The sequence below is a fragment of the Canis aureus genome, chromosome 3, assembly GCF_053574225.1.
Source record: "Canis aureus isolate CA01 chromosome 3, VMU_Caureus_v.1.0, whole genome shotgun sequence".
In the NCBI taxonomy this organism is placed as follows: domain Eukaryota; kingdom Metazoa; phylum Chordata; class Mammalia; order Carnivora; family Canidae; genus Canis; species Canis aureus.
In genome coordinates, this window is record NC_135613.1 from 46,469,241 (window position 1) to 46,495,197 (window position 25,957).

Here is a 25,957-nt window from a genome sequence, read left to right on the forward strand (position 1 = left end):
GTAAATGTTTAAAAAAATAGCCAGACACAAAAGACAAATATATTTTCTACTTATATAAGGTATCTAGAATTGGCAAATACATAGAAAGTAGAATAGAGGTTTCCAGGCACTGGGGAGAGGGAAGGGAGAGTGAATTATTAATAGGTACAGAATTTTATGGGAGATGATAAAAAGTTTTTTTTTTTTTTAAGGTATTTATTTATTTATTTATGATAGTCACAGAGAGAGAGAGAGGCAGAGACACAGGCAGAGGGAGAAGCAGGCCCCATGCACTGGGAGCCCGATGTGGGATTCGATCCCGGGTCTCCAGGATCGCGCCCTGGGCCAAAGGCAGGCGCCAAACCGCTGCGCCATCCAGGGATCCCGATAAAAAGGTTTTAATATAGAAAGTGGTGATAGTTACACACATTCTGAATGCGTTTAATGCCACTGAATTGTATACCTACAAGTGGTTAAAATGATTAATACTGTGATATGTATATTTTACTTATATCTTTATATGCGCATAAGTACTATGTTATGTACACTTTTCCACAACTAAAATTTTAGAATTCATGGTCAACCTCCTCCCATTTCCCCACCATAGAAAGATGAATATGTATTAGCCAGGTAAAGAGGGAGTGGAAGCATTCATGGAGGGAACTGCCTAAACTCAGTGACTCAGTGCCACTAAGTGGCAGAGGTAAGATCTGAACCTTGTGACCATCCCCTATCCTCAGGCAACGGAGATCTGCTGCCTCTGCTGGTACAAAGTGACCATGTGGATGCCCCATATGTGCAGCAGCAGCCCAGGACTGGCCACTATCTCCTTGGACACCTGCAGATGATGGACTGTGCCTCTGGCCCACAGAAAAACACCCCTGGGCTCACCTTGGTGGCTGGAGAAGCTGTAAGTTCTTTGGTGAGCTCTTCTAGGGCCTTCTGGTTTCGGCCACAAAGCACCAGCTTAGCACCCGCAGTATAGAAGACTCTGGCACATTCTATAGAAAAGAGAAAAAAATCTTGACAGCTGAAGAAATTCAATGCCTTTCTTCCCCAGTGCAGGTCAGACCAAATTCATTTGATGTTTCAGAGTATGAATTTGTTTCTTTGTGCACTGTGCACGTGTGTATTTGCCCTTGCTGTGGACCAGGTGTGGAGCTAGGAGACAAGCCTCCAGTGATAAATGAGCCCTGTTGTTGCCCTAGGAGAGTCCACATCAGTGGTATGGCAGACGCCAAGGCAAGAGTAAGTCTGGGACTGCTGGACAGGTTTATTAGGTACCACACTCAGCTTTTCCACAATGATCTTTAGCTCTGAACAATGCTGGGAGCATTACCCCCTTTTTCACAGCTGAGGAAGTCAGAAAGGTCAAGCTATGTGCTCAATGATCGGGCAGCACCGGCTACTGTGAGGCTGGGCTCTGCCGAGGCCTGCGTTCTGGCACAATACAGGCTGTTTGCCAAGGTGCTGCGATGCAACAGGTACAGATCTACAAGGGTAGGTGAGTGCTTACATGGTCTGTACAAGCACAGGGGACACAGGGCTCTGTTGAGAAGGGATCGGGGCCCCAAGGAGCTGTTTCTCTGGAAAGGGCTCAAGGCTAAGGGAGGGGAGTTTACAAAATGCCTGAGGGGCCATGGACAGATACATCTGGGACACAAAGTGGAGAGTCTCGTAGCCTTGCTAGGCTGGGAAATGACAAGCAAGTTTGAAGAGTTGAAGCGTACGGAGTGCCCACAATGGTGAAAGATCAGGGGTTTTTTTGTTTTTGTTTTTTATTTTTTTATTTTTTGAAAGATCAGTTTAAAAGGCTGGGGATGGTTGAGAAGGAAGGGGACTGGTGGAGATCAGGCTCTGGTGAACCCACTCCAACTAAAGGGCATCAACTGGAGACCAGGGTACCTCTACTACTCAGTGTTCTTTTGGTGGCAATAAAAGAGACACAATTCACACTGGGGCAAAAAAAAAAAAGGAGAGATTTATCAGGAGGATGCCAGAATTAAAAGAGCTAAGTGGCTAAGACTTGGAGGGACAGGCATGGTGGCTGCCCAGGGCCGCTGGCAGCAGGAACCAGGGTCTCAGTGCTGGCATTGCCTTTTCTCCACTTCATCTCCCTGACCTGGCTTCCCCCAAGATGAGAACAGGGCTGCAGGCAGCTCTGAGTCACATCAACACAGCTCCCCTGCCAGACAGGAGAGGGGTCGCTTAGGCAAGCTCTGCTGCCAAAATCCCAGGGTGTGACTGTGACCTGCCATTGTGGGGTGGCATCTCAAGGACTAGCCCAGCAAGGGTCACAGGCAAATCCCATGAGGCCCAGGGGAAAGGCAAGGAGGGGAGACCTCCAGAACTGGGACTTAACCTGTGGGGGAGAGGGTGGAGGAGGATCTCTTGCTTCTTGCTTGCTCTGAGCCCAGACATGGCCTAACTAAATGTTCACTGTCCTGAAAACATACAGCTTGTGAAAAGCAGTGCAGCCCAGTGGTCAAGGGAATGGACTCAAGCTAGACCTCCTACACCCAATGTCGACCTCGGTCACTTCCTGGTTCTATGATCTTGGGTAAGTTATAACCTCTGTGCTTCTCATTTTCCTCTTTTATAGAATACAGGTAGAAATAGCACTGGGACTGAATGAGTAAAAGTAGATATAATTCAGTAGAGAAAAAGCACTATAGAAAAAAAGCACCATAGAAGTGTTCATTGTTTTCATATTTCTAAGCTGCCTTTTTAAAATGCTCTAAAAACTGTTGGAGAAAACTGAAACCCAAGGGTTGAAAGAGGCACTGCCTGTCCACACCTGAGGGTTGGTCTCCCTCAAACACCCACAGGCAGATTTGCAGAGACCCCTTGGCCCCTAGCCAACCAAACAGCCAGTACTCCACCCGCTGTATCCTGGACTGAATCTTACAGGCTCAAGCAGTCATGTGTGGTCTAGTACCCAGGCTCAGAGAAAGGACAGGCCTGCCCTGGGAGCCGTGCAGCAAGTGGTTGAGGGATTAAGCCTATCACTTCCTGGCTGGGAGGGGAGGACACTGTAGGGTCCAGTCAGGATGTGCTGGCCTGACAGCCTTTCCCCCACAAAAGTGCCAAAAGCTAGAAGGGTTCAAAACAGGAGGGGAAAATAAACTCCAGCATCCTTCAGGAAAGCAGAGAAAAAGTTCTTTGATGTCTGCCCTGTCTCATGGTGCGAAGCCCTCTCTGTGCCCTCTACAGCTCCTCCTTTAGCTCCTCTTACAGCTTTCACTTAGCATTCCCAGACCAGCACCTCCTGGCATGTATCCAGATGGAGTTTTCTGGAAGGGCTAAGGAGACTAAATCAAGACATTTTCAGGTGTCCTGTATCACCTTCTTTGAAGATTTGGTTGGTGTGTTCAGTGGCTCATCCTGACACAGAGCACAAACCCAGACAGAGCTGTAGCCCCTGCTCTGCTTGTCCCTGGATGGTCCAGTAGAGGTCCCAGCCCCTCCCCAGTCTGCCTTGCTGTACTTCCTCAGCAGAACAGCTCATGCCTTACAGGGATGGGGGTGGTGCCTGCACTCAAAGCCAGACACCGGCATTCCTGAGGCTACAACTGCTCATGTGGTTTACTAAATCATTCCCAAAGAGGAGGAATCTCGGGCACTGTTGGCCTCCTCAACCCATTTCATCCTGACCTGATACAATGGACATTTTGTGAGGTGTCACCAGAGTGCAGAGACGCAAAACCCAAGGTGGGGAGAGGCACACTAGCCTCTAAACGGCTTCTGGAAAATGGTCACGTACATTCTGCTTAAGCTTTACTTCCTAGCACAGCCAAAAAAGGGAGGAAATTGAAGTCTGTGTAGGGAGTGACAGAAATGAAAACAACAGATTGCAAGGATTCCATTTTCATTTCTTGAAAAAGCTGACACAGGGAGGCAAGGGTCAAGGGAAAAAGGAAAACAGTCCCAAAGTACCATTTATCTAGCTAGGGCTGCCAGACGATTCTCCAGGGCTGCCGGCATCCTGGCTTGTTAAATCAAGAGAGTTATTCACGCCCTCAGGGCTTATGCTGGCTAAAGCGGGTATCCAGAACATTCTGTTCCTTTAGTCAATGGTCTTACTGTTTTACAAGGATAAGCCCATGTAGCTTAAATATACAAAATAAGAGACAAAACAGGAGAAATACAGAAAGCTATCTGAAGACTTATCACATAACCCAGGCTTTCACAGCCGCTGACATGGCAGGCAGAGCAGAGCCTGGGCAACTCACACTCTACTGCGAAAGCTGAGGTGCAACAGCGCCTCCTCAGCAGTCACCCACAGAGGCATTTGCACTTGAGACAGCTAGTTAAGAATCTGTTCCTATTATATCTGGCCAAAGGGGAAAGAGATCCATGGACTCTTGTCTCAGATGTTAAACGGGGAGCATATAAGCAGAATGATTTGGAATCAGGAAATGGCGGACGTAATATATGACATAAATACACACACACACACACACACACAGGTTTTGTTTTTCTTTCAATTGTATTTTCTATTCCCCGCACAATCTTGGTTTCCAGAAGAGGAAATGTAGAATGACAAGGACAGTGTCTTTCTCCAATATTCACGTATTGAAGCCCCTGCAAGTCACCATCTCAGCCAGCTCTCAAATACTCTTCAAGGACTTTAAAAAAAAAAAGCTTCTCTGTGAGATCAAGAGAAGTGGCTGCTGACTACCCTATATATAGTAGCTGAGTAAGGTCAGAGGACTGACCATGGCAAAGCTGGAGGCAGCTGTCCCCATGCAGGTCTGGGTATCGAATGACAGGCCCAGGGTTCACCCCCGGAGACCTCACCTAACACATCAGAGTGGCGTATAAATGAATCTGTGCTACCTAAAGCCTCCCCAGTCTTCCCTTAGCCAACTGCAAGCAGACAAGGCCCCGTCTGTTCTTTAAGACCTTGTGACACCCAAGTGCTTTCCAGCCCTGCATGACTGTGTTGCTCCCTGCTCTGGGCTTGTCTGCTATGCCCTCCTTGCTGGACCATGCTTCTCCTTTCCCTGACCATCTCCCCCAGGGGAGATAATACTGAGTCCTGCAGTCAGATGTGGGGCTTGAATCTAGAAGTCCTAGGGCACATCTGCATCATAGCTGTGAGAGTTCAGTGAGATAAAGTGTAAGCCCCCTACTGGGCCTGGATGGAACACCCATTACTGAAATGTCTATATACTGACATAAGTCCTTGCCACTCCCCCTCAGATGTGAACTCCCTAAGGGAAGGGACCCTGTCTTTCCTTTGTGTGTCCCAGCATTTGGCCCAGAGCCTCACAAATGGCCCAGATGCTCAATCAGCGTTGGCTGTGGTACTACCAACCACAAGATGCAGCAGGGATGGGTTTACTGCAATTCTGGGTGCCTCTCAGCTTTCTTCCATGGCACCAAGAGCCAGTGTGGATGGAAGACCAGTCCTGGTGTGGTGTGGGATGGGAGCAGATGCTGAGGAGGAGGAAGCTCCATTTGACATGCCTGCATCAGCCCCTGGTACTCTGCCAAAGTCAGCGTACATGTGTGGAAGGGAAATGACAGCAGCTCTACAAACTCATCTGGATGAGGTCAGGGGTGGTGACTGACTCTGGGCCTGTATTCCGGCATACAACCCCAGGACCAAGAGGCTTGACATGTTCACTAAAACAGAGAGAACTAGTGATGCCTGGGTGGCTCAGCGGTTGAGCATCTGCCTTTGGCTCAGGGTCTGATTCTGGAGTCCCAGGATCAAGTTCTGCATCAGGCTCCCTGAATGAAGCCTGCTTCTCCCTCTACCTGTGTCTCTGCCTTTCTCTCTCTGTGTCTCTTGTGAATAAATATATATATAAACTTAAAAAAAAAAATAAAACAGAACTAAATTGAAGAAGTGAGGTAAGGAACAGCTGAAATGTCACTTACTCTGTTTCCGACCTTGCCAAGGCCACACTCAAGGTATAGCTGAAGGCACAGCCCCAGTGAGAGGAAGGTGAGGGGGAGGGAACGCCAAGGCCATGGACTGGGGATGCTGACTGAATCCAGGAAAAAGCATGCTTTGGCCCCTCAGCGGTAAAACTGTTTTTTAAATTAGTGGCCATATTTGATAATTGGGAGCCTTCACATAAAAACCCCTATTTCGTCATCAAGACAGTGTGGTACTGGCACAAAAACAGACACACAGATCAATGGAACAGAATAGAGAATCCAGAAGTGGACCCTCAACTTTATGGTCAACAATATTCGACAAAGGAGGAAAGACTATCCACTGGAAAAAAGACAGTCTCTGCAATAAATGGTTGCTGGGAAAATTGGACATCCACATGCAGAAGAATGAAACTAGACCATTCTCTTACACCAGACACAAAGATAAACTCAAAATGGATGAAAGATCTTAATGTGAGACAAGATTCCATCAAAATCCTAGAGGAGAACACAGGCAACACCCTTTTTGAACTTGGCCACAGCAACTTCTTGCAAGATACATCCATGAAGGCAAGAGAAACAAAAGCAAAAATGAACTATTCGGACTTCATCAAGATAAGAAGCTTTTGCACAGCCAAAGAAACAGTCAACCAAACTAAAAGACAACCTACAGTATGGGAGAAGGTATCTGCAAATGACCTATCAGATAAAGGGCTAGTATCCAAGATCTATAAAGAACTTATTAAACTCAACAGCAAAGAAACAAACAATCCACTCATGAAATGGGCAAAAGACATGAACAGAAATCTCACAGAGGAAGACATAGACATGGCCAACAAGCACATGAGAAAATGCTCTGCATCACTTGCCATCAGGGAGATACAAATCAAAATCACAATGAGATACCACCTCACACCAGTAAGAATGGGGAAAATTAACAAGGCAGGAAATAACAAATGTTGGAGAGGATGTGGGAAAGGGGAACCCTCTTGCACTGTTGGTGGGAATGGGAACTGGTGCAGCCACTCTGGAAAACTGTGTGGACTTTCCTCAAAGAGTTAAAAAGAGATCTGCCCTACGACCCAGCAATTGCACTGCTGGGGATTTACCCCAAAGATACAGATGCAGTGAAATGCCGGGACACCTGCACCCCGATGTTTATAGCAGCAATGTCCACAATAGCCAAACTGTGGAAGGAGCCTTGGTGTCCATCAAAAGATGAGTGGATAAAGAAGATGTGGTCTATGTATACAATGGAATATTACTCAGCCATTAGAAACGACAAATACCCACCATTTGCTTCGATGTGGATGGAACTGGAGGGTATTATGCTGAGTGAAATAAGTCAATTGGAGAAGGACAAACATTATATGGTCTCATTCATTTGGGGAATATAAAAAATAGTCAAAGGGAATAAAGGGAAAAGGAGAAAAAATGAGTGGGAAATATCAGAAAGGAAGACAGAACATGAGAGACTCCTAACTCTGGGAAACGAACAAGGGGTGGTAGAAAGGGAGGTGGGCAGGGGGTGGGGGTGACTGAGTGACGGGCACTGAGGGGGGCACTTGATGAGATGCGCACTGGGTGTTATTCTATGTTGGCAAATTGAACACCAATAAAAAATAAAAATAAAAATAAAAACTATTTCCACAACTAGGTGGAGTGGAATAAGGTAGCCCCCTTTGATGAAACACTTGAGTCTTCAGTTTGCCACAGTCCTCCTCAGGGCTTTTGCTTCCCAATACTGATGCTGAAAGTCAGGGGCCATTTCTCATTGCACTTAAGCTCTCGCCTTTTCCACGTGGACCAGAGGCAATAACATACTCTTGTTCCAAGTTACTTAGCCTGTTGCACTTATTTGCACACGTGCAGCGGAGCTGCTCCTGGTGCCTGGGCTCAGTTCCCTGCCCCCTGGCAGCACTGCCCCCAGGACCTACCTCGCCCCAGGCCTGAGGTAGCACCCGTAATGACCACCACAGCGTTCCGGAGGTAGGCCCTCATGCGGATCCGTTGCAGCAGCTTGAAGAGGCTAAAGATTCCCACACAGCCAAACAGCAGGGGCAGGATAGCCGTAGAGGTAATAAAGTCCATGATCCTCACCTTCAGCAGACTCTTCCTGAAAGAACCCAAATCAAATAATTTTGTGACAAAACAGAAAAATTCCAGGGACTTGCCAGCCCTCCTCCCCCTAGACTAATAATACAGAGCCCAGAACTCTCTTGTGTGGACTTTAGCTCTTAGCCCAGAACTATCTTTTTAGGCCTGTTTTCTATGCCAATGGCTCAGCACCATTGCTTTCCCTCACTTTGACTGACATGAGCAAACAGCAAAGCCACAGGCCTTGAGATGCCTCTCAGAGGTGCCCAGCGACCCCAGAGCAAACAGAGAGTCATTCAGTGAGGGACCCAGTTACCTATGAGTGTGACAGGAGGCTCGGGTATAACCACACTCACCTGATTCTCCTTCAGAAACCTATTTAGGGAGACCTAAGTACATCCATTATCATTTTCAACCCCATTTGTGAAACTAGAAAACATTTTTTAAAAAAGGATAAAGAAAAAAAAATAAAAATAAAAAATAAAAAAGGATAAAGAAAATCATGCCAATCCTTCTGCTCTTCCCTAAGCAGATGGAGGTTTCTGGGTGGGGCGTGCCCTGGATGGTCTCTGTGATGGCCTGTAAATGTCCTCCTGGCCATAGGCCTCACAGTCACCCAACGGGAATTCAGTGCAGAGGGGAGCTGCCCTTTGCCAAGCGTAGGCGCAGACTCAGGCTGTGAAGCGGGATGCCCTGCCATACACTGTGGCATATTCTCACTTAGCATTCGCCACGGAGCCATGATCAACCAGGTGAAGTCAGAAGTCTACAGGAGCTGTCTATGTGACAGTGGCAGTCAATTCTTAGGATCCATTCCTTCCACGACTGCCCCAAATTCCCTTACTCTCCCAAGCCTCCTGATTCCTTGTCACTCACCCATGCCCCCATTGAACAAGGCAAGCAAAGAGAGGAGGGAGACGAAGGATTAAAAGAAGGTCAAGGATGAGCCAGTGAGGAGCAACACCATGTCTGTCACTTTGAAAAAAAAATGCCCTGTAAGGCTATTTGACAAGTGGGCTGAGTCTATTACACAAAAGGCCCTACACCCACAGTCCTCCTCCAGGAGTGAGACATCATGAGCATAGTAATCTTGTTCAGGAAGGAAGAGGCTGGAAACCAAAAGCAGAGCTCCTATGAACCAGCCTAAAGCTTTCAACGCTTCATCAGATTAGGAGTAACTATGTCAAACCCTTGCTCATCTGCTGAATGTACCATGTCCTCAACTTCATATATTAAAAAAAATATTTCTGCTTCCATTCCAAGACAACATCAACTCTGTGGGTACCACAAAGCCAGAAACCCACTGAACCCCAACACAGATCCATTTACGTGCTGAGCTGCTTTGGTCTTGAACCTTAGAATCAGGGTGAGCTGTACCGATCTAAGTTAAACTGCTTAAGTACAAAAGGGTTCTGCTCAGATTTGAACTGCTAACTCAACTATTTATTTATTTCATCTACCTTTCTAAATATATCCAATTTCTTGGTCACCATAAAAAATTAACATTCTTAGACCAACGTGTAAAAATGAGTTTCCCATCAATCTCCACTTAATCCACTTCTGAAAAATCCCCAACAACTGTCTGCTAAGTGGTTACATTTCTCTCTCACCCTACATTGTGCCAAGCCTATACTCAGATGAACTGGCAATTAAAGTGGCTTCTAAAGTGCCAAGCTCTTTACCTGGGTACTATTGGCACCACCCCCTGCCCACAAATGGAAGCTAAGGCCAACTGTTCTAGCCTACAGGAAGGGCCGAGTCCCAGGGGAAACATTAGAACTCAAGGACACCTGGGAAGTACTCAGAACTGTGTAGAACAGGTACCAGTACCTCTGCAGTTCTGTGGGTCTGCAGGTACTGCCTTGAGGCCTTCGTAGGACCCAGCCTCTGAAGACTGCAGGGTATAGGAGTATTTCCCAGGGGTGGGAGGGTGAATTCTGGGGGACAGGAATGATTGCTATTTTGTTAGTATAGCTTTAGCAGAAAACTACAGCAATTGATAGAAAACACAGGTAAGGCCCCAAGGTAATTATAGCTCAGAACTTTCATGTAATGAACTTGGGGGGTTCAATCCAGTAGGATGGCTGTCTAGGAAGAGCTTTAGCCCACTGCAATCCCAGATCTTATACCAGGCAGGTCCCAACATGGACCACCCTGCTTGGCACAGAATCACATGGGGCCCGGCCACTGCCCAGGATGACCAAGATGGTGAGGAAAGGACTCATGAAGGCACAACAGGCCTCAGTCCCTGGGTGGAGGTGCAGAGCTCCATTAGATCAGCTGGGTGGAAACAGCTCCACACACTCCTCCACAGGCCCCCAGAGACCAGAGCTTTGTGGAACCTGCCTGTTTCAGACCTTCAATCTGGGGCTGAGCCAGAATTCCACTGAAGGCTACAGGGGTGTCATGTACCAATATGCAGCCTATTGCCCCCCCCAAAATTCAGAGGTTGCAGAGACAACGAGGAAAACACTAACTGTAGCCAAGTGACAACAGTGGAGGAGTTAAGGATGAGCCCTTGAACCAGCCTGGCTAGGTTCACATCCTGGCTCAGCCACTAACTTACCAGCCTGGGTAAGGGACCTCCCCACACTGGGCCTTAGTGTCCTCATCTGTAAAATGAGGGCATGTGAGTACCCACCTCACATGTCTGTTATGAGGTCAGATGAATTAATACATGGAAATGTGTGCACAGTCCCTAGAAAAGTGTAAGCACTCAGTAAATGTAGTTGCCATTGGCATCATCATGACCCAGAGAAAAAGTTCCTGGCCCAAGAATTAGTTTCCCAACAGTTAGATTTCTAAGGTTGTCTGAAAAATTCCCTGGTTTATGAAAACTGGTTTCTTCCAAATGAAGCATAATCACTAAACATAGTTTGCTGGTGTTTAATTTTTATACCTTCATAAACCATTTGGTTGAATTACATTAACAAATAGGAAAAAAAGAAACCCCAACTTTGTCAGAAGAAGTCAGAATTTCATATGCCACAATGTATATCAGAAAATGTGGCCACCAGAACAGTCATCGAAGCAAACACAACAAGGAGAGAGTAGACAAGTGCCCAAAGTCCCTGCTCCCTTTTTTCACACCCAGTGAGGAGCAGGATGAAAACAAACCCACCTAGCGGATCCCCCACCCCCACCCCCTGGGGAAGACAATGACAGCTCCCAACAAACTGCATTTTCATGCACCTATTTCCAACACAAGCCAGCAATCTAGGACACGAAGAAAAGAGAGAGATCTACACACCGTCTCGTATACTTCTGGGATTCCTTGCGCACCTGACACAACAGCGCATGCCAGCCTTGGTCTCCTGGCCCTGGGGACCACTTTGCCTGAGGCAAATATGGCACCAGGTTAATGGGATCCATCCTCGGCCCCGTGGGCCGGCTTTCTGTGGGGAGAGCGCACATCTGCATTCAGTCTGGCAAGTTGTTAACAGAATCAGAATGCAAAGTAAATTAGAAATCAGCACCAACTGTGCCCAGGTAACTCAGGATGATGATGGTGGGAAAAGACATTCCAGAGCAGGTCGTTTATTTGAGAGTATTATGCTCAGTTTCAGGGTAGGTATTCAGGTCACTTTCCTGACCAGGTGAAACTGGTCATATTGACAATCCCAATTTTCTGGGAGTTTCTCAAAATTCCTAAAGACTTTCCCCTTTTAATCCACTCTACAGTGCACATGGCCATACAGATGGGGTCCTGGGCTGCTGGGCCTCCCCTGTTTCTGAATGCTAGTGGGGCCAGCCTCTCTGTGTCTCAGCTTCAGCAGCGGGATGGCCAAGCCAAATATGAAGGTAACGTAGCCCTATCGTCTTGCTGTGGTATCTGGGGATATTCTCCAAGCAAATAGACAGGTTCAAAGTGGAAGAAAGGAATTGTGTCCTGACTGGCCACATTTCCAGATTAGAAAATAAATCTCCTATGTAAAAGAAGATCAAAGGGGGTCTGTTTTCTTGAAAATGGAATATAAGAAGGACTTTACAATGTTTACAAATTTTGCATTTTATGTTGAAATGCTTAACTGCTAGTTTCAGATAGAACTGGGAAGGCAAGATTGATGGTATAAAAAGGCAGGGAGAAAAAAAATTTAGCTCATGATTTCTCTCATTTGGAGATCACTCATACATAGAAGGGACAGCCCAGCATCACTGTGAGCTACAGCAGAAAGTAGGACAAGTGACAAAGAAAGAGTGAGATCAGAAAAGGAAGAAGGTGAGAGAACCCCCCTCAAATAGAAGCCACAGATCACACGGGGTCTAGAAGTACAAGTGCACTGCCTAACAGAAAAGTGTGCACTCACAGTTGTGTCTACTCTCGTAACTGACAGGGAAGTGACCTGAAGCATGACCTTACACTAATAAGCCACATCAACTGGCATGAAGAAGTTAGAGTTCAGGCATTCACACACGAAGCTTGTCTGCTTGTATTTTCATATACCACAGACTATGGAGCTCTAGACCTAAGTTAAAAGAGGGTAAAGGGTAGAAAAATCCCTTCCTGGGTGAGTGTTACTTCAGTCTGGACAGCCAGAAAATTTATGGGTTCTCACTGTGATTTTGAAATTCAGCTGTTCCCTATTCCACTGAGAGGTTCTTTAAAAAGGCTTTTGGAACCTCAAACTGGAAATAAGACTATCTCCAAGAAATCAACTCTGAGCAGAAATGTCACTTCAATGTTATTCCATTCCTCATCCTTTAGCTAAAATTCTACATTGCATTTCACAGATGGAATCTGTTCCTAAGATTCCTTTCTTCTCTCAACCAATTACAAAAAATAAAGTAAATGGAACCATCAATAAAAAAAAGGTTGTTAGGAATCTACTCAGAACCACAGAAATTAAACCATTAACAGCCACACCCTAAAATCACCAGAGGGTATCTGAAAGCCCTTCACAGTTAAAGAATAAAAGTGATTTCAGGTCTGAAAGGAGCATTAGTCACGAAATAATTTGTCATGTTATGCACAAGAAAATCAGGCTAAAGGGCAGAGTAGAGTTCCAACTGGAAGGCAGGTTGCTGAAATCATACAGCAAGGAGTGGCTGAGTATCACCAAAAGCAGTTAGGATCCCGTTCCCACAAACCTATGCCTGTTCTTGTATTTCAACTGATGACCAGCTCTATTTAATAGACCAGCTGGTCTATTAAAGGTGACATAAGCTATGGGTCACGCTTATGACCCATATCTGAAAATACATATCTATTTTCAGAAAGTAAAAGCAGAGTAAAGCTGCTCTTTTTTGGTCTCAGGCGTAGGAGAAGCAGCAGCTAAGGCCGTCTTTGACTGGAAAGAAAGAACAATATCCTACCTCAGATGACAGCTACTTTGCCAGTGGTGGGTCCTGGTGCCAGCGTCTTCTCTGGGCTCTTGACCGGGGCAGTGTGACTACAACTAGAGGCCAGAGGACACCTACAGGTCAGCAAGCCCTCCCTGGACTGCTGGAACAAGCCACCGACAAGTGGCTTTGAGGGTGTATTTCAGGATGCCTGCCTTAGGGCCCCCAGTTGAAAGGAGTGCAGGCTGGCATTAGGAAAGCTAAAACCCAAAAGCAGTCCTGAAACTGTTTCAGATGGAGCTCCTGAGGGCCCACTCCAGGGAAGAGCAACTACACTGAAGCAAGCCCTGCTCTCCAGTGAAACGCTGAGCACACGCTGCAGAGCAGCCCCAGCCAGGGAGGGCGGGAAGAGAGATGCCAGCACAGCTCCAGACCCTGCCGTGCAGGCTCCCCACACAGGAGCCGGGCACCAGAGTCTAGCCGTTTATTGTGGGCCAAAGGCTTAGCTCTGCTTTTAAAGACAGCACTCATGATGTCTACGTAGCACCTTGCCACAAAAGAAACAATTCTGGTTTCTAATGTGCTTTATAGAATGAATTAAGTCTTACTGGAAGATGCAGGGGTGATCTCACCCTCTTTCCTAGGAAACACACAAGTAACTCTGACAGAAATCAAACGGCACACTCACTGTGATGGTGAAGCAGAAAAAACACTACATTGGCACTTGGGGAGCTGGGTTAGAGTCCACTATATCATGTACTTGCTGTATGGTATGGGAAAATTTACTTATGATCTGCAAATATGTGCCCTGATTTCAAAATGTGGATGATTATTCCAATGACAAGACACAAAGGAAGCACCTCATACATGCTGACATCCTGAACAAACATGCTACTGATTCCTAAACTCACGGAGGAAAGGCAGTTCCGAGAGGATCTGGGAAAGGAACGAAGCATGGCAGCCAAGTGGGTGGCATTAAGGGCAATTCATGTTTAAGCATGTTTGGTAAAAAGACCAAATGTATTACTTTATATTCACACTTCATATATCAAGTGCCATCTGCTACCAGACTCGGCTAAAACTGGGATGTAAGGCAATGAATGAAGTAGACATGGTTTCTGACCTTGTGGAGCTGACAGCCTACATGGGGAGACTTACAATGAACAAACACAAAAATTAAATGATTAGAATTGTGATAATGAAAGAAACAATCATGGTAAAACCACATAGAGGTGGCCCAAGGGACAAGCTGTTCCTCAAGCTTTAATCCAAAGTCAAAACAATTCAAACCACTATGCTGGCCACACAACACACAACCTGGCCCAGGGCAGCTACTAGTTTCTGACTCCTGAGTTTTAGATTATTACCTTAAGGTCTTACATATAATAATGAATATGACAGACGAGGTACCCATGTAAATGTAAAGTCAAGAATCCAGTATGTTTATGATTTTTTAAAAGATGTATTTATTTTATTTTTAGAGAGAGAGTGAGAAGGACAGAGGAAGAGGGAGAGAGAATTCTAAATGGACTTCGGAGCCCGTCAAGGGGCTGGATCTCACGACCCTGAGTTGAAACCAAGGGTGGGACACTTAACTGACTGGCGCCCCAGGAATCCAGCGTTTTTAAAAGAAGCTGGTAAGACCCAAACCAGAGTATCTAATAGTAACTGTGTATGGGTATCAGCTCCAAGAATAAGCCGAAAACATAGTAAACAATATTTGTACTCAAACGTGGGTACAATCATGTACTATATCTCCTATAGTATAAATTCATTCCACAAACATTTACTGAGCACCTACTGTGTGTCAATTTTTCCAGTTTCTGTGGTATAGTGAACGAACAGTAAGTAAACTGCTGTGTTCATGGAGATGACATATCAATGGGAGAGACAAACAATAAAAAGGATAAGCAAATAAAATGTACATTAAAAGGGCTCTAGGACAATGGTGGAATAGGAGGAACCAGGAATCTATCTCCTCGCCTACTCAGTAACTGCATTGGCAGAATCTGTCCCCTAGAACTATGTATTTTAGAACTGGGCAGTCTATTAAAGGCTTGCAAATTCCCAGAAGGCTTGGCTGGGGAGTTGTGGTTAATTTCTGTCAATTTCGGCTGTAAGCACAGTAGCAGCAACACAATCTCCACCCTAGGGGAATGCAGCCATGCACCAGATCCTGGAGCAATTTACATATAGCTTGCTAGAATGAGGGTGGGCAAAAAAGGCCCGCCCCTCTGATTATCAGGGATTTGTGCCTGACTGCTTTATAGCTGCTTCTGATCACAGAGGTGGGCAGCCAGTGTGGCTGCAGCTCCCTCCATTGTAGCAAGCCTCTCCACCTCTGGATGAGGTGGCTACCAGGGTGTTTATAGGGCTAGCAACATTTTATCCTCCCTTCATTGTCCTCTTTTTCTCCTTTTGGAAGCCAATAATTAGAGTAAGACATTCAAAAGCAATTGAATACCTGGGGAAAATTAGAAAGTGACTAAATATCCAGGAAAAGGCGCATGCTCAGAAAAGACCTGAGAAAACCTTAAGTTCAAAGATCGTGCTGATCCTCAGCACAAAGTCAACCTATAAAAATAAAAACTTGAATTAATTAACAAAAGACAGCAAACACTAGGGAACAGAGAAAATCTGATTTCAGAGTTACCATATTATTAGATTAAAATGTCCAGTTTTCAACAAAAAAAAGTCAAACAGCATACAAAGAAATAGGAAACTGTCTCATTCAAAGGAAAAAAATAAACAACAGAAACTATCCCTGCAAAAGAACTATAAATTTACCTGAAGAAGATATTAAAACAATCATCTAAAGCTGCTCAAAAAACTAAAGATGTAGAGAAAGTCAAGCAAATAATGTGTAAAAATAATGGAAATACCAATAATAAGACAAAATCTAAAAAAAAAAAAAAAAAGGAAAAGGAAATACTGGAGTTGAAAAGAATAACAGAAATGAAAAAGTCACTAGAGCCATTCAAAGGGAATTTAAGCAGGCAGAAGACAGAATCAGTGAACTTGAATAGGGCAATGGAAAGTACTGAATCTAAGAAACAGGGAAAAAGACTGAATAAAAGTGAACAGAACATAAGGGACCCATGAGACACATCAAGCCGGCCAGCATATACACTGCAGAAGCTTCAAAAACAGAAGAGAGAAAGGGGCAGAGAGAATACTTGAAGTAGTGGCTGAAAACTTCCCAACTCTGCTGAAAGACATGAATATAAACACCCAAAAAACTCAATGAACTCCAGGTAACATGAACTCAAAGAGACCCATATGAAGACATATTATCATCAAACTATCTAAAGGCAAAGACAGAGAACCCTGAAAGTTGGAAAAGTGACTTGTCACACACAAGAGCTCCTCAATAAAATTATCGACACATTTCTCATCACAAACTTTAGAGAATATAACACACACACACACACACACACAAAAGAGAATACAACGCAGTGGGCAATATATTCAAAGTGCTAAAAAAACAAAACAAAACAAAAACAAAAAAAAAACACCAAAAAGCTGTCAACCAAAAATCTTGTATCTGGCAAAACTGTCCTTCAAAAGTGAGGGAAAAATTAAGACATTCCAGATAAACAAAAGCTGAGATCGTTTATCATTACATTTACTCTGCAAAAAATGTCACAGGCGTCCTCAAGGTGAAATGAAAAGACACTACACAGTACCTCAAAGCCATGTGGAGAAATAAAGATTTTAATAAAGATAAATACATGCAAATTGTTATAACAACAGTTTGTAAAACCACTTTCTGTTTTCTACATGATTTAAAAGGCTAATACATCTTTAAAAAATAATTTTTAGTTTAAAAGCTAATATTATTTTAACTTTGGTCTGTAACTCCAAATCTTGTTTCCTACATAATTTAGGAGACTAATGCATTTAAAATTAGTATTAGTTTAGTCTTTGGGGCATGCAATGTATAAAGATGTAATTTTGCAACATCAACAACCAAAGGGATGGGGACAGAGTTGTAAAGTAGAATTTTTGTCTGTTATTGAAGTTAAACTGGTATAAAGTCAAATTACAATGTTATAATATTAGGATGTTAAACATAATCCCAATTGTAACCATAAAGAAAATAACTATACAACGTACACAAAAGGAAATGAAAAGAGAATCAAACATTTCACTACAAAAAAAAAAAATCAACTAATGTAAAAGACAGTAAAAAAAGAAATGGGGGGGGACAGAGAACAAATAGCACAACTGCAGAAGTAAGTCCTTTCTTACCTGTAATTACTTTAAATGTAAATGGATTAAACTCTCCAAAGAACAGAATTTGGCAGAATAGATAAAAATCACATGATTCAAAAAAAAAAAAAAAAAGGGATCCCTGGGTGGCGCAGCGGTTTGGCGCCTGCCTTTGGCCCAGGGCGCGATCCTGGGGACCCGGGATCGAATCCCACATCGGGCTCCCGGTGCATGGAGCCTGCTTCTCCCTCGGCCTGTGTCTCTGCCTCTCTCTCTCTCTCTCTCTGTGACTATCATAAATAAATAAAAAAAAATTGAAAAAAAAAATCACATGATTCAACTATATGCTGCCTACAAGAGACTCACTTGAGATCTAAAGACACAAACGGGTTGAAAGTGAAAGGATGGAAAAAGATACCCCACGCAAACAGCAAAAGAGAACAGGGTGGCTACATTAATATCAGATAAAATGGACTTTAAATCTGCTTTTGGTTTTTTAAAGATTTTATTTATTTATTTATTTATTTATTTATTTATTTATTTATTTATTTATTTATTTGACAGAGAGAGAGGAAGAGTGTATGCACAAGTAGGGGGAGTGGCAGGCAGAGGGAGAGGGAGAAGCAGATCCCTGGGATGATCACCTAAACCAAAGGCAAAATGCTTAACTGACTGAGCCATCCAAGTGCCCCACAAAATGGCCTTTAAGCATATGAAGTAAAAACTGACAGAATTGAAGGCAAAACAGTGCTGTAAGAGTAGTTGGAGACATCAGTATCCCACTCATAATAATGGAAAGAATAACCAAAAATAAGGAAATAAAGGACTTAGCACAATAAACTAACTAGGTCTAACAGACATATAAAACATTATCCAAAAACAACAGCATACACATTGTTCTCAAGTACACATGGGACAATTTCCAAGATATACATACATTAGGCCACAAATTTCCAAATTAGTCTCAATATTTAAAAGACAGATATCATATAAACTATCTTCTATAATCACAACAGGATAAAGCTGAAAATCAGTAACAAGAGATATTAGAAAATACTTAGTGATAAATAAAAACAAAAACATAATATATTAAACTAAAATATACAACAAAAAAGAGTGGTAAGGGAGAAATTCATAACTATAAATATGCACATTATAAAACAAGAAAGACCTCAATGACCTACCTCTACAATTTAAAAATACTAGAAAAAGAACAACTAAAGTCAAAGCCAGCAGAAGAAAGGAAATAATAAAGATTAAAGCAGAGGTAAATGAAACAGAATATAGAGAAATCTTTGAAACCAAAAGTTGATGCTTTGAAAAGATCAACAAAATTGACAAACCTTTACCTAGATGTACTAAAAAGAGAGAAAGAAAAGGCTCAACTTACTAAGATCAGAGAAGAAAGTGATGACATTACTACTGATTCCACAGAAATAAAAGATTACAAGAGAGCACTATGAACATTATACACCAACAAATGGATAACCTAGATGAAATGAACATATCCTAGAAACATAAAACCTACCAAAACTCAATCACTAAGAAATAGAACATCCGAATAGACCAATAACTACTAAAGAGACTGAATAATAAAAAATGTCAAGAAAGAAAAGTCCTGGGGGTGCCTGGGTGGCTCAGCACATGATCTCAGGGTCATGAGATTAAGCCCATGTCAAACTCTGTGCTGAGTGTGGAGCCTGATTAAGATTCTCTCTCTCACTCTGACCCTCCATGCCACTTGCAAGTACACTCTCTCTTTCTCTCTCTCTCTAAAAAAGGAAAAAAAAGTCTCAGGTCCAATGGCTTTACTGGTGCATTCTACCAAACATTTAAAGAAGTAACACTAGTCCTTAAACTTTTCCAAAAAATTGTAAAGAACACTTCCTAACTTATTCAATGAGATCAGCACTGCCCTGATACCAAGGGGGGAAAAAAAAACACCATGAAGAAAAAAAAAAAACAACAAAAACAAATACAGACCAACATTCCTTTTGAAAAGTGATGTAAAAATCCCCCCCCCAAATATTAACAAATTCAACTCAGCAGCATATTAAAAAAATTATACACCATGACCAAAGGGGATATGTCCCTGAAATCCAAAAATAGTTCAACAAATGAAAATTGATCATTGTAATATGCCACATCAGCTAGAGGAATAAAACCATGTAACCATCTCAACTGATGTGGAAAAAGCACTTGACAAAATTTAACACCCTTTCATGATAAACACACCTAACAAAATAGTAATAGAAGGAAACTGCCTCAAATTAATAAAAACTACATATGAAAAACCCACAGCGAACCTCATACTCAACTGTAAAAGACTGAAAACTTTTCTTCTAAGACCAAGAACAAAAAAATAAAATAAAATAAAATAAGACCAAGAACAAAGCATGGATGTCAACTTCCCCACACAGTATTGGAATGAGGCAAGAAATAAAAGGCATCTAAATTGGAAAGGAGGAGGTAAAATTATCCATTTGCAGATGGTATGATCTTATACATAGGAAACCCGAAAGACTACACAAAAATGTGTGAGGATAAATAAATATAGCAAAGTAGCAAAATACAAAGTCCACACATACAAATCAGTTGGTATTTCTACATGCAAACAATGACCAACTGAGAAGGAAATTACAAAAACAATTCTATTTAAGATACAGCTGAAAAAATTAAATACTTAATAATTTTTTTAAAGATTTTATTTATTTATTCATGAGAGACACAGAGAGAGAGGCACAGACACAGGCAGAGGGAGAAGCAGGCTCCATGCAGGGAGCCCGATGTGGGACTCGATCCTGGAACTCCAGGATCATGCCCTAAGCCTAAGGCAGACGCCCAACTGCTGAGCCACCCAGGCATCCCTAAATACTTAATAACTTAACCAAGAAGGTAAAGACTTGTAAAATGAAAACTACCAAATATTCCTAAAAGAAATTCAACAAGACATAAATAAATGGAATATATCCCATATTCATGGAACAGAACACTTAATATTATTAAAATATCAACACTACCCAAAGTGCTCTATAGATTCAATGCAATTCCTATCAAAATCCCAGAGATATTTTACAGAAATAAAAGAATTCTTCCTTAAAATTAATACGGAATCTCAAATGTCTCCAAATAGCCAAAACAATCTTGAGAAAGAACAAAGCTGGACGACTTCTATTTCCCGATTTCAAAACTTACTACAAAGCTACAGTAACCAAAACTGTGTGGTTTGGGCATAAAGATAGACATATAGACCAGTGGAATACAACAGCAAGTCCAGAAATAAACCCTTCCACATATGGTCAAATGATCTCTGACAAGGGTACCAAGATCATTCAGTGGGGGAAGGGATGGTCCTTTCAACAGACAGTGCTGGCAAAACTGGATATCCACAATGCAAAAGAGCAAAGTTGGACCCTTCCCTTATACAAAAGTTAACTCAAAATGAAACAAGAACCTAAATGTAAAGACCTAAAACAATAAAACTCTTTGAAGAAAACATAGGGCAAAAGCTTCACAACGTTGGATTTGGCAATGATTTTTAGGATCAACTCCAAAGGCAAAAGCAACAAAAGAAAAACTAGATAAACTGAACTTCATGAAAATTTTAAACTTTTTCTCATTAAAAGACACTATCCACAGAATAAAAAGGCAACCTACAGGAGAAACTATTTTCAAACTATATATCTAATAAGGGATCAATATCCAGATTATAGAGAACTCATACAATGCAAAACAAATCAAAACAAAAACAAACAACCCTATTCAAAAATGTCCAAAGACTTGAATAGACATTTCTCAACAGGAGATATACAAATGGCCAATAAAGTACATGAAAAGATGCTCAATATCACTACCTAATGCAAATGAAAACTATGAGATACTACTTCATATCCATTAGGATGACTACTACAAAAAAACAGAAAATAACAACTGTTGGGGAGGATGTAGAGAAGTTGAAACCCTTGAGGACTGTGGGTGGGAATGTTAAATGGTAGAGATGCTGATAAAACAGTATAAAGTTTTCTCAAAAAATTAGAAGCAGAATTATCATATGATTCCAGTGATTCCACTTGTGGATATATACTCCAAAAAACTGAAAACAGGGATCCCTGGGTGGCGCAGCGGTTTGGCGCCTGCCTTTGGCCCAGGGCGCGATCCTGGAGACCCGGGATCGAATCCCACGTCGGGCTCCCGGTGCATGGAGCCTGCTTCTCCCTCTGCCTGTGTCTCTGCCTCTCTCTCTCTCTCTCTCTCTGTGTGACTATCATAAATAAATAAATAAATAAATAAATAAACAAACAAACAAACAAAAAAAAACAAAAAATTGAAAACAGGCCCACAAAGAGAGATGTGTGCACCCATGTTCATCAAAGCATTATTCACCATAGATAAAACATGGAAGCAACCAAAGTGTCCATCAACCAATGAACAGATAAAATATAGTATATATACAATGGAATATTATTCAGCCTTTAAAACGAAGGAAATTCTGCAATATGCTACAACATGGATGAACCTTGCACACATTATGGTAAGTGAAATAAGCCAGTTACCAAAGGACAATCACTTTATAATTCCACTTATATGAGATACTTGGAGTAGTCAAAAACTTAAAGCCAAAAAGTAGAATGGCAGTTGCTAGAGGCTGGGGTGGGAGCAGGAAAGGATGGGAGTTACGTTTTAATGGGTACAGAGTTTCAGTTTTGCAAGATAGAGTTTTGGAGATAGGCAGTAGTGATGGTGGGTGGCACAACAATACGAATGTATCTAATACTGCTAAGCTGTACACTTAAAAAGTAGAGAGCTTAGCTGTCTCAGTCTGTGGAGTGTGCGACTGTTGATCTCAAGGGTTTTGAGTTCCAGCCCCATGTTGGGTGTTGAGATCACTTAAAAATAAAATCCTTTAAAAAAAGATGGTAAACTTTATTATGTGTATTTTATCACAATAAAAAAAGAAAAATAAGTATGTCATTCACAAAGAATTAAACACTAAATGTTGCCCAACTTCAAGTAGGCTCATGGTTGAAATCAGATTATCTTAAATTCTAACAAATGACTCGGTTTCCTCATGGATTTAGATAAATCATCTGCCCCTGTCTACTATCTCTCTTAGACAATTTGCCTTACAATAATTCATTTAGGATGATGCTTCCTCTGAATTCCAAGTTATTTTTAGAATTGAAAAACATTATTGTGAAATTTAACTAGGAAATGCCCTTTATTCTGAAGCAGTTTTTACAATGCTTATTATACTTAAAACTTGTAGTGCCCTGACTTTTATGCCAGAAAACATAAAGGAAGAAATTTCACAAACTGAAAGGGCAAAAGGAGAAGGAAAGCATAATAACCTGAGAGGGGTTTTCCATAGCCAACTTCTAAGCTTTCATTTAAAAATAGCCTAGCGAGTGCCCTATCACTTTATTTTCAGTGTCCTAGCAAATTGCTCCGTGAGCATAGCTATGTCTCCTCAGGACAGACCCACGGCAGGAAGCCAATCAAACTATTTCAACCTCAGATTTCCCACTTTTCTCCAAGCATATTTTTCCCCTTATTTCTCTCTGAGACTTTTCAGTCTTCAAAAATATATATTTGGCAAATTTCAGAGTCTTTATGAAAAGAAAAAACAGGGACCCCTGGGTGGCTCAGTGGTTGGGCATCTGCCTTTGGTTCAGGGCATGATCCTGGGGTCCCAGGATGGAGTCCCATATCAGGCTCCCTGCACGGAGCTTGCTTTTCCCTCTCCCTATGTCTCTGCCTCTCTGTCTCTCATGAATAAGTAAATAAAATCTTTAAAATAAAATCAAAGTAAAAATTAAAAGAAAAACACTTCCAATTGAAATAATCTTTTATACATACACTGTATTTGTTGTTGGTGTCTAACAGTATAAGGGCTATCTTTTAAACTGCATTTAAATATACAGCATCACATAATGAAACTTTTTTTTCTGGTAATGTAAGAGTTATTAAAGCTTAGCCACAGAATGAGGTGAAAGCAAACCAACTTTAAAGCCAATTTTAGGAGTCAAGAAATGAAAGATTTAAGTTTCTTTCCTTCCATAGCAAAATGCTGATGGTTGTTGAGGTTGTATACAGGGTATATGGGGACTCACTGTACTATTCTAGTTTTGTGTATCTTTGAGCATTTCCTTAATTTCCACTTCATGCTCAACTTTGCTAAAGTGAAGTTGGAAAAGTGAACAATTAGCTATACTGAAAGTATTACTTTGTAAAATAAGATTAGCTAATACCACCAACTAGAACACCAAAAGGGACAAACTGACTAATGTTAAGTTATAGTGGCATCTATGGGGGGCAGCACGGTGGGTGGGGTTTTGATTTGGACCTTTCCTGGGCCTTGAGACCAGGTGACTGACTACAGAGTAAATCACCAGACTTCCAGGCTTCCCTTGCTGATGATTTTCCAAATGAGCTGGTTCTAAACCACATTACTCATCCTCATCTAATCATGACCTACATAAGAAGCACCTCTTAAAATCCAGATCCAGGGCCCCACCCACTACAGACCTTTGAAATCAGTAATAACAGAAAAGGTAAGACCTGGGAATCTGGACTTTTGATGCCCTCCTCTGATAATTTTTAACAGATACCAAAGTTAAAAGCCCCTGAAAATCTCTTTAATTGTCTACAAAGACAGATGTGCCACTCTGGGGGTCATAAGGGCTATCTGCCAACCTCCATTCACAAGGTCAGGGGTAACTGCTTCTTTTCTAGATTTCATCAACAGGAAGGCTGACAAGGCCCTCCACCGCTACCTCTACCACAAAGACCAGCCCCGCCACCCCCAACTGCCCAGAAACCACCAATCTCATAATTTTTATCCCTGTTTACATCAGTCACCACAGGAAGTTTGGGCCTCCTGAGACATCCTTGGACTCCCAAACCACTCTGTGCACTCCCTTTTCTGACCCCACTTCCCAGCCTTCCTCATATTAACCTGGTAGTACTCTTGGTCAGTCAACAGCAAAATCACTTGCATCTTCAACCCTTGCATTCTCTACTCTGAACAGCCCCTTCACTGTCCTGTTCCAATGATGTCTGGCTCATCCTGAGGACAGATACCCCACAAACCTCTGCCAGTGGCGGCTGTTTCCCCCTCATACCCTCACAAACTGGCTCAAATTCTTCACTATTCCTCCCTTTCTCCCTAAAACTGCCCAGCTTTGACTCTTCCTTGTCAGACTATGTCGCTCACTGCCCCCCTCCTTATAATCACCTACTTTCCTCTTGGTCACCACCACCTCCCAAGTCCCCCAGCATTACTTAAAAAGATGTTTAGCTACTCACTGTCATTCCTCCCAACACATTTCCTGTCATCATAATTCTTAGAGATTTTATATATACATGGGTTCTCCTACCTCTGCCTTAGTTCTGTGACCTGTCCTCCATTATTTTGTCCTCCACCCTACTTCAGCCACTCCCATAGTCAAACAGCAGCCCTTTATAATCTTTGAATTCCACATTAGGCTTCCCCTGGGAGCCTGCTTCTCCTTCTGCCTATGTCTCTGCCTCTCTCTCTCTGTCTCTCAGGAATAAATAAATAAAATCTTAAAAAAAAAAAAAAAAGAAAGAAAGAAAGAGGCCTGGAGATGATTTTTTTTTTTAAGATTTTATTTATTTATTCATGAGAGACACAGAGAGAGAGAGAGACAGAGACAGAGACAGAGACATAGGCAGAAGGAAAAGCAGGCTTGGAGCCTGCTGCAGAACTCAATCCCAGGACCCCAGGATTACGACCCAAGCCAAAGGCAGATGCGCAACCAATGAGCCATCCAGGTGCCCCTGGGCTATTTATTTCTACCTGCAGATACAACACATAGTCTGGAGTTATTTCCTTTTGACCTAATTAGAGGACTTCCCTTTATATTTCTTTTTTTTTAATTATTGTTTAATTAATTTTTTTAAAGATTTTATTTATTGATGAGACACACAGAGAGAGAGAGAGAGAGAGAGAGAGGCAGAGACACAGGCAGAGGGAGAAGCAGGTTCTATGCAGGGAGCCCGATGTGGGACTCGATCCTGGGACTCCAGGATCACACCCTAGGCCGAAGGCAGGCGCCAAACCACTGAGCCACCCAGGGATCCCCTTCCCTTTATATTTCTTGAAAGATAAGTCTGTAATCAATAATTACCTCATCTTTGTTTACATGAGAATATATTTTACTTTCATTTTTGAAGGATAGTTTTAGATATAAAATTTAATATAGAACTTGGTGTTGACAGCTTTTTCATTGAACATGTAACTCCACTGTTGTGTGTCACTTTTTTCAATTATTAATACACTTTATTTTGTAGAGCTATTTTAGGTTCACAGCAAAATTGAGCAGAAAGTACAGTTCCCCTATACCTCATATCCTCAAGGGTACAGAACCTCCCCCATTATCATCCCCCACCATAGTGGTAAATTTGTTACAACTGATGAACTACATTGATACATCATTATCAACCAAAGTCCATAGTTTACATTATGGTTTACTGTTGG

At 42.4% G+C, this 25,957-nt stretch overlaps 1 protein-coding gene across 6 annotated transcripts in view; it reads right to left on the bottom strand.

The window, feature by feature from the left end:
• The window catches only part of DHRS7B (dehydrogenase/reductase 7B), a 63,246-nt gene that overhangs the window by 15,955 nt on the left and 21,334 nt on the right, over positions 1-25,957 (bottom strand). For 3 of the 6 annotated variants that reach the window (XM_077892288.1, XM_077892289.1, XM_077892291.1), the window contains 2 exons: positions 7,806-7,984; positions 871-980 (listed from right to left, as the gene is read on the bottom strand). In XM_077892288.1, coding sequence (XP_077748414.1) covers positions 871-980; positions 7,806-7,984 — 289 coding nt within the window. Of the gene's footprint in view, positions 1-870; positions 981-7,805; positions 7,985-13,278; positions 13,597-25,957 lie in introns of those variants that run through there. The other 3 variants (XM_077892292.1, XM_077892293.1, XM_077892290.1) reach the window with 2 other exon arrangements.